We start from the raw sequence: 16,157 nt of genomic DNA on the forward strand, positions 1-16,157 counted from the left end.
ATCCATATGGTGGATCGAGACATGCCTGCGTACCTTAGGCTGATGACCACTGAAACCCCTACAATAGTGGAAGGGGCACGGCCACCGGTGCCCTGCTCAGTATATGGACGGAACCGGGGTCGCCTCGGATCCAGTCAGCAAAGAAACAAACACAAAATGTCTGCACACTTAACTGAAGGAGTTGCGGCTGCAGTGAAAACAGATCCAAAATCAGCAGACAATATCCGAAGTACTTGCTTCAGCAGAACACAGATCCAGTGAAAAGATATCACACAGGTGAAGATACTCAAGCGAGAGATACAGCTCAAATAAAAAGTATAATCCGCACCTCTACAAAGGAGGAGGGGTGATTTAAAGGCAGTGGAATCAAACACAGGAGAGACAGCTGGGAGGAAGGAAACAGAGAGTAAAGACCTCATCACAGGGGCGGAGAAACAGGGCAGAGGGAACTCCTCCAAGCTCTAGTAGTGACATCATCACAGGGGTGGAGAAACAGAGCTGTGAGAACGTCTCAAAGCTCTGGTAGTGACAATTCTACTAGGGAAATCATGTTTTAAAATAAATGCCCCTTCCCCTGCCCCTTCCTGGATCCTCCGACTGCCCTATCTTCAGCAGAAGATCAGCACACAAAGGAGAAGGCAGCAGCTTCCTAGCCAGTAGTTCTGTGGTAATGACATGTATTTCTTTCCTTCAAGGAATGTATAAAATACATTCGCATATTAAATACAGAGGAGTCGGAAGTACCAAAAACTGAGGAGTCGGAGTTGGAGTCGGACCATTTATCTACCGACTCCACAGTCCTGATCTAAAACTTCTGTGAGCTGGTCTGTCTCAAGATTAATTCAGCAGAAATTTTAGAGGGAAAATTAGTTTAGGAAGCATGGGAGGGGCAGCCTATAACAAGAGAACAAAACATTTTTCTCGGATAAGATACATTACAAAGTTTCTTATGCTTAATTGTACTATTCATTTAGGCAAAGTTGTGTGAAACATTAGTGACCATTTCAATATTGGGAGCAATATGACTAGCGCATATGCCCAGCTGTATGTTACACACAGGTGTATATGTCAGTCACTGACTAAGATTATTTCCTGGATGTCAGAGCATAATGAGGCGAGAAAATGTTAGAAAAATTGGTACTTGTGATACCACGGGAAAATATAAAACTACTACTAAAAATGTAAAAAAATAAATAAATTCAAGTCACATCAAAAAGTATGAACCATAGCAATATAGTAAACATATACAGCTCTAAATGATGAGCAACACGAAGATAAACTACCAGCAATCCGGTCTCTTCAAAATGGCAAATTGGAAACTATTATGTATATGGTTTTGAGCAATAGATAAAGCATACCTGATGTTTTAGGTTACTTTTCAGGATAAGCTGTTGTGTGTGTATACAAGAAGAATAACCACATTTCTAGTCTCTATATCATTTTTGTCCTCCACTGTTCACCAGTGTTCCCCTCTGTAAATGCTCACTCTAATTATCAGTTTTCATTGAGCTAGTGTCCCACAGAGAGTACTGCTATGTCTTTCTGCAGCTTTCCAGACGTATTTGGGAATATACTTCTAATAAAGTAATATTTAAGTATTTTAATTTTCCTAATTCCCGGAGAATCCCTTTAATCTATTGGCGACATGTATGGCAGAAGTTGCCACTTTAAAGTTGGCACCCGCTCACGCATGCCATGGAGTTTCTGCTGTTTTTAACAGCAGTGCTTCCGTTTTTTGCGGATCGCAAACGGAAACTGAAGCATGGCATATACAGTAATTACATAGAAAAATTGGGCTGGGCATAACATTTTCAATAGAAATGAATACGAAGACATACGGATGCATGTTCTATCTTTGAGCGGAATGGAAATACGGAAACGGAATGCATACAGAGTACATTCCGTGTTTTTTTTTGTGGACCCATTTAAATAAATGGTTCTGTATACAGAACACAAAAAATGGAACGAAAAAAAAAAACACATTCGTGTGCAAGAGGCCTTATAGGGAGATGAAAGGATTTTTTTTTTTCAAGGTTTTAATTTTTTTTTTTCAGTATTAAAATTTAATAAAAACTATACAAGTGTGGTATTGTAATTGTACTGACCTGGAGAATGAAGTTAACACATACAATAGCATAGGGATCACCATAAAAAACAAAATAATATTATGGCGGAATTTTTTTTTATTATTTTTTTTTTTATTCCAACCCATTTGGTATTTGTTTTCCAGCCGCCCCCCCACTACATCATATGTAATATTATACTGCCATTGGAAACTACAACTTGTCCCACAAAAAAGCGGGAAATTAAAAATGAAAACGCAAAAACTGAAAATAGCAAGGTCCTTTAAGGGTTAACCCTTTCCTGACCAGTCTGGTCCTCACTAAAGGAGTGCTTCCGTGGGGTTTCTCTCCATGCCTTTGCACTAGGGCTGCAGCTATCGATTATTTTAGTAATCAAGTATTCTATCGATTAATCGAGTACTCTAATAAGAAAAAAAACGAATTAAAAGAACTCATCAGCCCCACCGTGCCATCATCAGCCCCCGTGTCATCAGTCCTCAGGGCCATCAGCCCCCTCCATGCCATTAGTAGTCTGTGCCATGAGCTCCCACCAGTCCTGTGCCTTCAGCTCCCCCCAGTGCGATCAGCCCCTCCATGCCATTATGTCCCCCACTGCCATCAGCCCTTCCATGCCATCACCCCTCCATGCCATCATGTCCCTCAGTGCCAGCCCCTCTATGCCATGCCCCCACTGCAATCAGTTCTTCCATGCCATGTCCCTCCATGCCATCATGTCCCCCAGTGCCTTCAGCCTCTCCATGCCATCATGTCCCCCAGTGCCATTGACTCCCACTGCCATCAGCCCCTCCATGCCATGTCCCCCAGTGCCATTGACCCCTCCATGCCATGTCCCCCACTGCCATCAGCCCCTCCTTGCCACGTCCCTCACTCCCCAAGTGCCATCAGCGACACCCCCACCCAGCAGATTCGGGCTGCTGCTTGATAAATTACAACTGTAATACTTACTTTTCCTGGCAGGGTGTGCAACTGGACGATATGGAGTCCGCAGGAAGGGGAAAGCTGCGTCTTCTTGTTCCCAACATGCACTGGAACCTGACATCATACAGCGTCAGGCACTGCACTCTGACGATGTGTGCATGCCAGGCCAAGTGCAGGGCGGTGGCGACAGGCTACCACGGAGCGGTGAGTGATAGGCTTCACTTCACTCATGCTTCGTGGTCACATGATCAAAACTAATCCTTAATGTAGGAAAACTGCATCGATGATTTTTTTGTGTCGATTACATTGAGAAATCGCTGCAGCCCTACTCCGTACTGCAAAAAAAAAATAGAACATGTTCTATTTATTGGCGGTGCGCACAGATCATGGACCCATTCAAGTTGAACGGGTCTGGATCAGTCTGCAAAATCTGCACGGATGTTGCCTGTACATTGGGGCCTGCAAATTGCAGTCCTCAATGCACGGAACGACCGACAAACGGCCATGTGCACGAGCCCTTACATACACTCACCTAAAGAATTATTAGGAACACCATACTAATACGGTGTTGGACCCTCTTTTGCCTTCAGAACTGCTTTAATTCTACGTGGCATTGATTCAACAAGGTGCTAATAGCATTCTTTAGAAATGTTGGCCCATATTGATAGGATAGCATCTTGCAGTTGATGGAGATTTGAGGGATGCACATCCAGGGCACAATCCTCCCGTTCCACCACATCCCAAAGATGCTCTATTGGGTTGAGATCTGGTGACTGTGGGGGCCATTTTAGTACAGTGAACTCATTGTCATGTTCAAGAAACCAATTTGAAATGATTCGAGCTTTGTGACATGGTGCATTATCCTGCTGGAAGTAGCCATCAGAGGATGGGTACATGGTGGTCATGAAGGGATGGACATGGTCAGAAACAATGCTCTGGTAGCCCGTGGCATTTAAACGATGGCCAATTGGCACTAAGGGGCCTAAAGTGTGCCCAGAAAACATCCCCCACACCATTACACCACCACCACCAGCCTGCACAGTGGTAACAAGGCATGATGGATACATGTTCTCATTCTGTTTACGCCAAATTCGGAATGTCTCAACAGAAATCGAGAATCATCAGACCAGGCAACATTTTTCCAGTCTTCAACAGTCCAATTTTGGTGAGCTTGTGCAAATTGTAGCCTCTTTTTCCTATTTGTAGTGGAGATGAGTGGTACCCGGTGGGGTCTTCTGCTGTTGTAGCCCACCTTTCTTTCCCATTCTGACATTCAGTTTGGAGTTCAGGAGATTGTCTTGACCAGGACCACAACCCTACATGCATTGAAGCAACTGCCATGTGATTAATGCGATTATCTAGCCAACCAATGAGAAATAGAACAGGTGTTCCTAATAATTCTTTAGGTGAGCGTACATGTTTACTGCAGTCAGCAGCAGAGGGAAAGGAGAGCTGAGCCCTTATGACTGACATGAAAATGGCTGGGTCATTTAAAGAAAGTGACCTACAGTTTTGATAAAGGTATCACACGTAAAACAGAAAATAAATAGAACACTTACTTGTATCATTACCCTTAAAGGAGTATTCCTTACACGGTTATTCTCATCTGGGAATATGGTATATTGCTAGGATATGCCATCAATATCAAATGGGTACAGGTCCCACATCTGAGACATGCTCCTATCTCCAGCTTGGCTGTTTTGGACAAACAGATTTTATTACTCTAACATCTATAGCATGACATTTGGACCGGCGTAGGGGGGGGTCGAACTTGAGAAAAAAAAACTACACGGGTTGGAAGAATAGAGGCTCTCTGATTTCACCTACTGGAGGTTGTCACCTCTTCCACCATTGCTAAGGGGTAGCTGTCATCAGTTCATGCTGCCCGTAGAGACAGATTCCAACCTGGTATACCACTTTGCCAGAAAGTTTGCTATACAAAAGCTTTTGCTGAGATGAGTGAACCAAGCACTTTTTGCTTTACTTAGACTGAATTTGTAATAGGGAAAATTAAAAATTAAAAAAAGTTAAGATGACATTATTCATTCAGGTTAAAAATAAAAATTACACTTTCCCCATCAATTGCTACATTTCAATCCGCAAAGGGGTCTTTGTCAAGCAGAATTGTACACAGCTCAACTAATTAGCTATTTGGGGGAGATATTGATACCATATGGATTATTTCACCCGATTTTTGTCCACAGTTGGGTTTTTCAGATTTGTCAGACCCCGCATCCACTTGGTCATGTTTTTACTTAAAGGATAACTGTCACACTTAAACCCCAATTTCAATTTTCATATATGTAGTTACTAATAACATGATATTCCAGAATCAGTTACTATCAGACTGACTTACCCCATATTTAATAAGATTCAGCCCTTAGCAACCAGTCTGCATAAAACTGCAATTTCACTATTCAGTTAAGATGGCCGCCACTGCCCTCACCCTGAGGATAATCCCGCCTGCCCTCACTAGCCAGTAACAATAGCCCCCCAAAAGTGTCAGTAACCAGAGCCCTCCCCCCTAAAGGGTTAATCTCCTGCAGCACAAAGGGGTCCTCTTACCACATGTTGCTGTCATTTATACACTGAGCAGATGGCAGATCTCCCTTCCCTGGGCTGCGCTGCTTCGATTCTGCTTTCTCCAGCTCTGCTGAGTGAGGGAGCGTCTGCCAAGCACAGGGACAGGGAGAAGTGCACACAGCCCAGGCTCTGTTATCAGCTGCTGGGGAGGACCTGGCTTCAATCATTTACTTACAGTCCCTGGCTGTCTGTAATCTGACCTTGCACGCTGCGCGCTCCTTATATCAACACATAGACGTACCATGCCTAGCAACCTGATTTTAAGCACAGGTAAAAGTAGGCAGTACAGGGAACAAAACTGTGGAATTAAGGGGTAATTGAATACAAAGTGAAAAGTTGAAATAGGGCCACCAAGGAGATATTAATCACCACAATCCAATACTCCAAAAAAAAAAAAAAAAAAAAAAAAAAAAGACAGTTATACTTTAATACATTTTACAACCGTGGGACCAAATGCATTTTCTGAGGACTTTATAGTGGTAATAGGATAACAGTGCATCCTGCTCCTCAACTAGCTGAAATGTACTTTCTGTCATTAACCCTCCGTCTCTTCTATTCCAGCCTTGTAGTTTTATTTACATTGTATATGTAGGTGGTATTCTCTTTTTATGCTTTGCTCATGTATAGAGGCTAAGTGAATATGTATAATGCATGTGTTTTCAGATGAGAAAAGCCAGTTTATCTCACATGATCCTTTCCTCCCTCTGACATGCCAAATGACCGATAGCTGGGATATCATACACATTTCCTGTTGAAATCAAAGGGTTTGGCTGACCCAAGTCTAATGTGTAAATTGGCCAAGTGAAAAAAAAGAATTATTAGGCCAGTAATTACGCGGCACAGTACTTAATCTATGAATAACCTAGTATGTGTACAGCACCACCCTGGACCTAGCCTGTACTGACTGCTGCTGGGTCGGGCATAGCATTGCTTCTGATAAGAGCTGAAGGTGCTACGAGGCTTTCCTGTGTACCTCAGCCTCTTTGATCTAGGCATTGGGGGTCCCAGTGACTTGCACCCCATATCAGATGCTGAGGGCATGTCTAATGTGTATATATTGCACTGTTGGTGGGAGTGTTTTTGTATTGAACTTTCTGGTTGTAAAATGTATATGTCTATATGATTATGTATCAATACACTCTCTGACAAAAAAAAAGCCCACCCAGACAGAAATATCAGATTGCTGCAAATCTCAGCATGCAGTTATGTCTCAAGCAGATATGTAAATGATTCAGGGGTGGTCTGATTAGACTCTTGGTCCTGCCATGAGAGGGCGTAAAAGTGCTTCCCAAGATGCCCTATAAAAAAAAGCCAGCAGAGGCCACTTTTGGGTAGTGTACATCTTGGTGAAAGTTCACTGACTTCTAGAAATGCCTCTACAACGCGCTCAAAGATATTCTGCACAGTTGACAGACTTTGAAAAGGGGTGCATCACTAGATTGAGAGAAGCAGAATGGTTTTTCAACAAACCATCATCATCTAAACCATTATGAACATGCTGTTAGGAGGTGTTGGGAGCAGTGGATACATAAGGGCAAGTGGCGAACAGATTCTGGAATACCCAGACAAACCACCAGTAGAAAGGATTGTACAATCTGGGGACAAGCACAAGCAGCATCAATAGTTTAGTTGTTCATCATCCGGACACAGATGGCACCTTTATTACTCCCGTCTCTGCCCAGACTATTTCCAGGAGCTCATCAAACGGAAATTTGGTGTCACCGTGTCCATTACATGTTCTGCCATTGTCACCCACTGCCTCCCTAGTTTGAAGTGGTGTCGTGAAGGAGAAACCTGGACTACTCCGAACTGGAACTGTATCGTCTTTAGCAAGGAATTCAGTTTCCATTTGGGATCCAACGACGGTCGGGTTAGAGTATGGAGGCCTTGTGAGCACTTTAATCCTGCCTTTTCTGTAGAGTGACACACTGCCCTAAGTACTTGTGTGGTGATCTAGGGAGCCATCCCATCCGATAGTCGGCTACCCCTAGTAGAAGTGATATGAGGGACACTAACAGGTCAGTGCTATGTGCAGCACATCCTTCAGCCACATCTGTTGCCTCCCATGATAGGGCTTCCAACTGGCATTTTTCAGCAGGATAAGGCTACTTTCACACTAGCGTTCAAAGGTTTGAAGGAGCTCACGAGCGGACCCGAACGCCTCCGTCCAGCCCTGATGCAGTCTGAATGGAGCGGATCCGCTCAGACTGCATCAGTCTGGCGGCGTTCAGCCTCCGCTCCGCTCGCCTCCGCACGGACAGGCGGACAGCTGAACGCTGCTTGCAGCGTTCAGCTGTCCGCCTGGCCGTGCGGAGGCGAGCGGATCCGTTCAGACTTACAATGTAAGTCAATGGGAACGGATCCGCTTGAAGATGTCACCATATGGCTCAATCTTCAAGCGGATCCGTCCCCCATTGACTTTACATTGAAAGTCTGAACGGATCCGCTCAGGCTACTTTCACACTTAGAATTTTTTCTAAGTTATTAATGCAGACGGATCCGTACTGAACGGAGCCTCCGTCTGCATTAATATGATCGGATCCGTTCAGAACGGAGCCGATCGAACGCTAGTGTGAAAGTAGCCTAAAGCTCGCCCACACACAGCAAGGGTTTCCCCGGAATGTCTCCACCAGATTGCAACACTTCCTTTGCCTGCCCAGACGCCATATTTAATCTTGCATTTATGGGACTAGCTGGGACGCCAACTGTGGCAGAATCTACAGGCCCAGCTGTAACATCTTTGGGCATTTCCTGTGCTGCAGGACACCATTCAGAACCTGTATGCCTCCATGCCCAACTGCATCTTTTTAAATGCAGATATTTCGAATAGATAAACACTATTAAAGTTAAATTACGAGAAATGCTTTTATTGTAAATGTTAACTTTAGATTGTGTATATGTAAAAGACATACATTATAATAATACTCACGTTATTCTTTTGACAAATAATGTCCTATAAAAAAAAAAAAAAAAAAAATGAATATAGTTAAAACAAGCACCATTATATTGGTAACAAAGTAAAAATCAAATTGCTGCAATTAGTAAAGGTCCATTTAGATGATACAGAAGGAGATTGTTGGGAAGAGTTCCTGACCGTCAGCAGAGTAGACCACTGCATGTAAATCACCACCACAGTATGGGGACGAGCGATTGCTAATGCCATCATTCTTCCCCATATAGAATCACTGTCTGCCGGCAGCCGAGCGCGTTTACAATTGTGTCTGCACAAAAGATTTATTACCAAAACTCTCATTCATCAGGTAATCTGTTCAGACCTTTACACTGCCAGATAATCACTAACGAGAGATTCTTGGCCCATTTAAAGGGTTCTTAAGAAACAGACCAAGTGATTAGACAGATCAAAATTAAACCCCAAGGAGAACTCTAGTGAACAGTGCTGGAGAGCCATAGTATTAAAAGGGTTGTCAGAAACTTAAATAAAAAATAATAATAATGTGGCTGTGACCAGGCATGGGTTAAAAAGCAACAACAACAAAACCCTGAATTAGACTCATCAGTAATTCCTTTTCCATGAATCCATCATGACGGCAAGATAGGAGATTGACCCCTGACCTCTGTAGGGGCAGGAAAACAGAGAAAGGTTAAATTGCCCCCACCCTCTTCAGTGTTTAACAGATTACTACAGTATACCTTCACCTTAGCCTTAAGTGCACACACTTTTTTTTTTTTTTTTTGTATTTCTTCATACTACTCAATTCAAGCACGACACACAGCAGAGACAAATATATTATATATGTTTTTTCTTTTTTAGTATTTCTTATACTAACATAATTAAATACAGTTACACTATACTTTTTTGGGTGTAAACTCCGTGCAGTCATGGTGGATTCATGGAAAAGGAATTACCGGTAAGTCTAAGGGTCCATTTACACATCTGTAAATGGGTCCGAATCCATTCCGCAATATCAGGAACGGGTGTGGACCCATTAATTCTCTATGGGGCCGGAAGAGATGCGGAGAGCACACTATATGCTCTCCGCATCCGCATTTCCGGAGCACGGTCCCAAACTTCTGGGATTTGGCCCCGAACTTCACGTCTCATTGAACATATACATGATATGCATCAGGGAAAACAAGAGGTCCTAAAATGTGCAGGCATAAAAGTAGTTAACTTACCAGCACGAGGAGAAGACAAAGCGCATCTTGTTACAAAGAGAAGCTGAATGGATTATAATAACTAATGCAATGGGAGCATTAGGGTTAAATGATAAGAATGACCTCGCTGTCTTTATTTAAATTTTGTTTTTAATTGTGAACTTTTGTATTTGCACAGTATTTTCATTCATGTGATTGTTTCACCTGTCTGGCTGTGACGTAGTCGTGGGAGTCAGGTATTTACTACGCTGCTCCCCCACCGCGTCACAGTAGGCTTGACAAATCGCTGTTCAGCGCAAAACGGCTGTTGCCTTGTGTCTCTGTGCAGTGACCAGCATCTGCTGTGTTTTTAACCTGGAATAAAGCTGTAAGTGGTAAAAGATTTGGCAAGTGCCGCTATTTTTCTGTTCTTTGTTCATATGATTGTTTCAACAATCGTGGATCATCTGTTTTATCCACTTGGCGATGGAGGCTTTAGAGGCAGCTTTCCCCTTTTTTTCCCTCCGAACTGCACTAACAGATTGTCAAGGTTCCTAAATTCTTTAGATACTTCCAGATATCTCAGCACAACTAGTCTTACATCTAAGGAATGGAATTCCTCTTCCCTTATGCTTTTTGGGAGATTGCAAAAGGATGGCAGCACTATTTCCTGGTTTCTATGGAAGTTAGAAACTACCTTTGGAAGAAACCCTGGATCTGGTTTAAGAATTGCCCTGTCATCCATGATGGTGAAATATGGATGTCAGATAGAGAGGGCCTGAATTTCCCCTATTCTCCTAGCCGACGTGATTGCTACAAGTAAAGCTGTATTGAATGAGTGCTTTTTAACTGACACGTCCTCTAAAGGCTCAAAAGGACTTTTTGTTAGACCCTTTAGTACTATCTTTAGATCCCAGGGATTCTAGGTCTAATGAAAGGTCTTAATCGGCAATCTCCTAATCCACCTGTGCTCAGCTAAAGGGCTGAAACCTGCACCTTCAGGGTCGAAGGACGCAGGCCTAAAAATCTAACCCCTGTTGCAGAAAGCTCATTAGTTTATCTCACTCTGTCCCCACCAGGAGCAGAACCTCTTCCAGATTTTTAGATAAATCGCAGAAGTCACTTTTTTTCTACTGGCTTTGAGAGTGGAAATGAACCTCTCTGACAACCCCTGGCTCTTTAAGATTTCCGACCCAGAATCCAGGCTGTCAACCTGAAAAATTCTGGATGTGGGTGCATTACTGGACCCTGAGTCACGATATCTCTTCTGGGAGGAAGTACCCACGGATGCGACAAAGCTATATTTTTGAGGATCGAGAACAAGCTTCGTTTTGGTAAAAAAGGAGTTATTAAAATAAGGCCTGGTCTGTCATGGATAATCTTCTAGATTACTTTTGGAATCAGTTGAAACGGGGGAAATGCATAGGCCAGAGTCCAATTCCAAGTCAGGTAGAAAACATCTACTGCCCAAGGGTTGTCTCTTGTGTTTAGGGAGCAGAATTTCTCCACTTTTGAGTTTAACCTTGAGGAGAATAGGTCTATGACTGGAGAGCCCCATCTCTTTTCTATGAGGCTGAATGTTCCTGGATTTAGTGACCATTCGCCTTGGTCTAGGGTTTTTTCGGCTCGAAAAATCCACCAGCCGATTCTGGGAGCCTTTCAGATCCACTGCCGATACAGATCTTAGATTTTCTTCGGCCCATGAAAATATTTTCTCTGACGGTTTCATTAGTTGTTTTGATCTTGTTCCCCTTGTTGCCTTAAAGGATAACTGTCATATTATTTTTTGGGGGAGTATTGGATTGTGGTGATTAATATCACCTTGCCGTCCCTATTTCAACTTTTCACTGTGTATTCAATTACCCCTTAATTCCACTTTTTTGTTCCCTGTACTGCCTATTTTTACCTGTGCTTAAAATAGGGTTGCTAGGCATGGTCCGTCTATCTGTTGATATACGGAGCACGCAGCGTGCAGGGTCACATTACTGACAGCCAGGAACTGTAAGTAAATGATTAACCCCTTAGTGACCAAGCTTCTTTGGGCCTTTATGACAAAGCGTTTTTCTTCCTTTTTCCATGGTCTCGTTCCAAGAGCTATAACTTTTCAATTTTTTCGTCTATATGGCTTTAGGAGGGCTTGTTTTTTTTACGGGACAAGTTGTAGTTTTTAATGGCGCCATTTTGGGGTACACAACTTTCTGATTAACTGTTATTAACTCTTTCTGGGAGGGAGATGGGGAAAATAGCAATACTGCCACTGTGTTTTTACATTATAAATTTTGCGGCGTTCATTTTTCTGCACAAATAACATAATATCTTTATTCTCTGGGTCAGTACGATTACAGTGATACTAAATACTTATATTTTTTTAACGTTTTACTACTTTTTTTGCAAAAGAAACCCTTTTATTAACAATAAAACCTTTTTTTTTTTTTTTCTTCTATGGAGTTGAGTGAGGGCTTGATTTTTGAGGGACGACTTGTATTTTTCATTGGTATCATTTTAGAGTAAATGTCGCTTTTTGATCGCTTGTTAGCATGTTTTTTTTCGGTGGAAACTAAGAATAAATAAGAAATTCTGTCTTTTTATTTTATTTTTACAGCGTTCGCCATAGGGGATAATTTATGTAATATTTATGTAGTCCGGGTCATTACGGACACAGCAATACCAAACATATGGGGGACATTTTCTTTTTGCATTTTTTTTTTCATTGAAAAGCGTATTTTTAATGGAGAAAAAAAAAAGCATATTTTTTTATTAAATAAATGTGTATTTTTTTCAATTTTTTTTTACTACTTAGTAGTCCCACAAGGGGACTATAAAATACAGTATTTTGATTGCTTTTAAAATGTAATGCATTATCTCTATAATGCATTACATTTCAATAGCAATGCTATTCAAACATTGACCAGCAGGCTGCGCCAGAGAGGCACAGCGTGATGGAGATAACTGAAGACAGGCTCGGGGCCCTGATCGGAAGCAAGGCAAGCTTCCCAACACATCAGCACCCCGCAATCGCATTTTCGGGGTGCTGATGGGAGACAGAGGGAGTCCAGAGGCGTCCCAGCCTAAGGCCCCTTAGTGACCACCGTAAAAAGGCGTATGGGTGGTCACTAAGGGGTTAAAGCCAGGTCCTCCCAGCAGCTGGTAACAGTGCCTGGACTGTGTGCACTTCTCCCTGTCTCTGCGCTTGGCAGATGCTCCCTCACTCAGCAGAGCTGCAGAATGCAGAGTTGGAGCAGGGCAGACCAGGGAAGGGAGATCTGCCATCTTCTCAGTGTATAAATGAAAGCAACATGTGGTAAGAGGACCCCTTTGTGCTGCAGGAGTTTAACCCTTTAGGTGGGGGAGGGCTCTGGTTACTGACACTTTTGGGGGGCTATTGTTACTGGCTAGTGCATGTGAGGAGCTCAATGCATTGTGGGTAGTGAGGGCAGGCGGGATTAGCCTCAGGGTGACGGCCATCTTAATTGAATAGTGAAATTTCAGTTTTATGCAGACTGCATATGAAAATTGAAATTGGGGTCTAAATGTGACAGTTATCCTTTAAGTAGGATACCGTTGTTTCGTTGTCGGATAATATTTTTACGTAATGGCCCTTTATGAGATCCGCTGCTGCATTTATTGTTTCCTAAACAGCTCTTAATTCCCTGTAGTTTGACGATTGATTGGATGGCTTCCGGCCAAAGACCCTGAAAGGGTCTTCCTTCTAGGTTTGCTCCCCAGCCTGTTTTGCTGGTGTCTGTTTGAATCTGAACAAACAGAGACTTCTGCCAAGCCACTGCCTTTACTAGGTTTTTTGACTAGGTCCACCATGTGAGTGACGACTTTACGTGTTGTTGGATCCATACCTTCCTAAGGAAGTCTGTCTCTTGTCCCAACAACTCAGTAACCATAGCTGAAGGGTCCTGAAGTGGAACTGAGCCCAGAGGACTGATGCTATGCAAGACTTTAACACCCCTACGAGGCTCATCACCTCTCTGATGGAGCATAAATTTATTTTCCAGAACCTTTGGACCTTTTCTTTTAGGCCCTCTGTCTTTTCTTCTGGAAGGAACGAGGATTGTTTTTGCGAATCCAGGAGAATTCCCAATAATTTTATATTTGTTTGGGGAAGAAGGCATGATTTTTTTAAAATTTACAATCCATCCCAAATTTTCCAGTAAGGTTAGGAAGGATGTTAGGTCGCTTTCTATCAATTTTTTGGAATTCGCCAGTAATAGGAAGTCGTCTAAATAGGGTATTATCATTAGACATTGGTTCCTTAGATGAGCTACCATCTCTACTACAATTTTGGTGAAAACAGCAGAATTACCGAAAGGGAGGGCCGAGAACTGGAAATGACAAATCTTCCCTGTACTGTCTCATAGCGCAAATCTTAAGAATTTTTGAGACTGCTGTCTGATTGGTAATATGCGTCCTTCAGATCTACTGTGCACATTAATGCATTCTGTCTTATTAACGGAAATGTGGACGCCAAAGACTCCATCTTGAACTTCTTGTATAGGATGTTCTTGTTTAGTCCTTTTAGATTTATTTTTGTCCTGAACGAACTGTTCGGTTTGGCTACTAAGAACAGAGTGGAGTAGAAACCCTCCTTCTCTTGAGAGGGGGGAACTTGTGTAATTGCCCCCAGATTTAACATTTCCAGGACGCCCTTCCAGAGTCTCTCTCTTAGTAGTATGGACGATGGGGAAGTGATGATATATTTGTTTGGGGGAAGAGAGGAAAACTCTATTCTGTATCCCTTTGCCACTATATCCAAGACCCAGGGATTAGAGATAATTTTCTCCCACTGAGATAGGAACCTTCACAGCGTCATCGTGCCACCAGACACCGCTGCGAACCACGTGGGGAAAGGAAGGCGCACATGCGCAAACCAGTGCCAGACACAGGCCTCCGATGTACGGATGCGAGGTCCACATTTCTCCCCTGCCCAGCTTTGGTCCCATACCACTGGCGAGTTTGGAGTCATCACAGCCAATTCTGGGTCAAGGTAGGCCCATGATGAGTCCCCACTGTGAACCAAGGTAACCGGAATCCAACTTCACCTCTCTGACGATCAGAGAGGCCTTTCTCTGTCCTTGCCACTATAGGGGCAGGAAAACACTGAAGATGATGGTCGGGGCAATTTAACCTTTCTCTGTTTTCCTGCCCTACAGAGGTCAAGGGGTCAATCTTCTATCTCGCCATCATGGTGGTGAAATGGGAAAATAACAATACTCACCTTTTCGGAGTATCCTGGTTCGAGCTCTGCATCTCTGGTCTCTGCTTCTTCCAGTCCCCACCAGACAACTTGTGACTTGCTGCATATATGCAAGTCACTGCGGCCGGCCAATGAATGGCCTCAGCTGTAATGTGTCAGTAATCACATGTGACTACTTTAGCATTCCTGCACATGTTATGATTCAGGCCACCAATTGGCCAGCAGCAATAACACTTTGTCTCTTGGGGACTGGAAACATCAGAGATCAGAGGTGAAACACGGAGGCTCTGACAAGGTGGGTACTGCTACTGCCTGGTAATGGCAATTTTTTTTTTAGATTGCAGATAACCCCTCTGAATTAGGTCTCATGCACACAACTGTATGTATTTTGCAATTTTCTTTTTACCTCAATGGGTCTTTGGTCCACATTCTGTTGACAGGTAGATAACATGTTCTGTCCTTTTGAAGAACTGGCATACGGATGCGGAAAGCACACAGATCATCCATGTGTTTTCCGAATCTGTATGTCCATTCTGCACAAAGATAGAATATGTCCGCAAACTATGGACCACGGACCCATTAAAGCCAATGGATCTGCAAAAAAATGCAAACGGAATTGCAAAATACATATGGTTATGTGCATGAGGCCTTACACTAATCTCCAGGGAGCCCCAGAACAGAACAACAGAGAATTTGTCCGAGAGACAGGAGTGTACTAAATCCTGCTGGAACAAAATGGCTTTTCTCTCTACAACTTGAAAAGTTGCACTTTATATGTCTGGTGCACTTTAAAGCTGGATCAATAAATCTCTAATGCACAAACTCTTGTGCTGTCTTCCATTTAAATTATATCATTCTTTCTACCTGAAGCCATCACTAGGAATACATGAAGATTTACACAGCTAGTACGGAGTTCAAGGGCATGTGTATCTGCAGCAAACAGGTTAGAATTTATGGCTTTGTGAAAGAAAAACAGAGCTCCAACCATTATGAAGATATACTATTCTATAACCCCTATCTCTTCTAAATCACAACTGATGATACAATTAAAGGGGCTTTCTGGGAGTAAAATACTGATGACCTATCCTCAGGATAGGTCATCAATATCTATCAGTGGAATCTGTAATTCGGCACCCATGCCAATCAGCTGAAAAGGCCACTTTGCTCCGTTAAGCGCTGTGGCCTCCTCACAGCATAACTGGTGTACATTATATAGCAGCTGTGCTCGGCAATGCAGCCCACACCCATTCACTTGAATGAGACTGAGCTGC

The 16,157-nt window shown here is 43.0% G+C and overlaps 1 protein-coding gene across 1 annotated transcript in view; it reads right to left on the minus strand.

Moving 5' to 3' along the window:
- The window catches only part of MAP3K5 (mitogen-activated protein kinase kinase kinase 5), a 185,903-nt gene that overhangs the window by 118,235 nt on the left and 51,511 nt on the right, over positions 1 to 16,157 (minus strand). The window contains exon 3 of the mRNA XM_044289658.1: positions 8,515 to 8,538. Coding sequence (XP_044145593.1) covers positions 8,515 to 8,538 — 24 coding nt within the window. The remainder of the gene's footprint in view (positions 1 to 8,514; positions 8,539 to 16,157) is intronic.

The sequence above is a fragment of the Bufo gargarizans genome, chromosome 4 (genome assembly GCF_014858855.1).
Source record: "Bufo gargarizans isolate SCDJY-AF-19 chromosome 4, ASM1485885v1, whole genome shotgun sequence".
Taxonomy (NCBI): domain Eukaryota; kingdom Metazoa; phylum Chordata; class Amphibia; order Anura; family Bufonidae; genus Bufo; species Bufo gargarizans.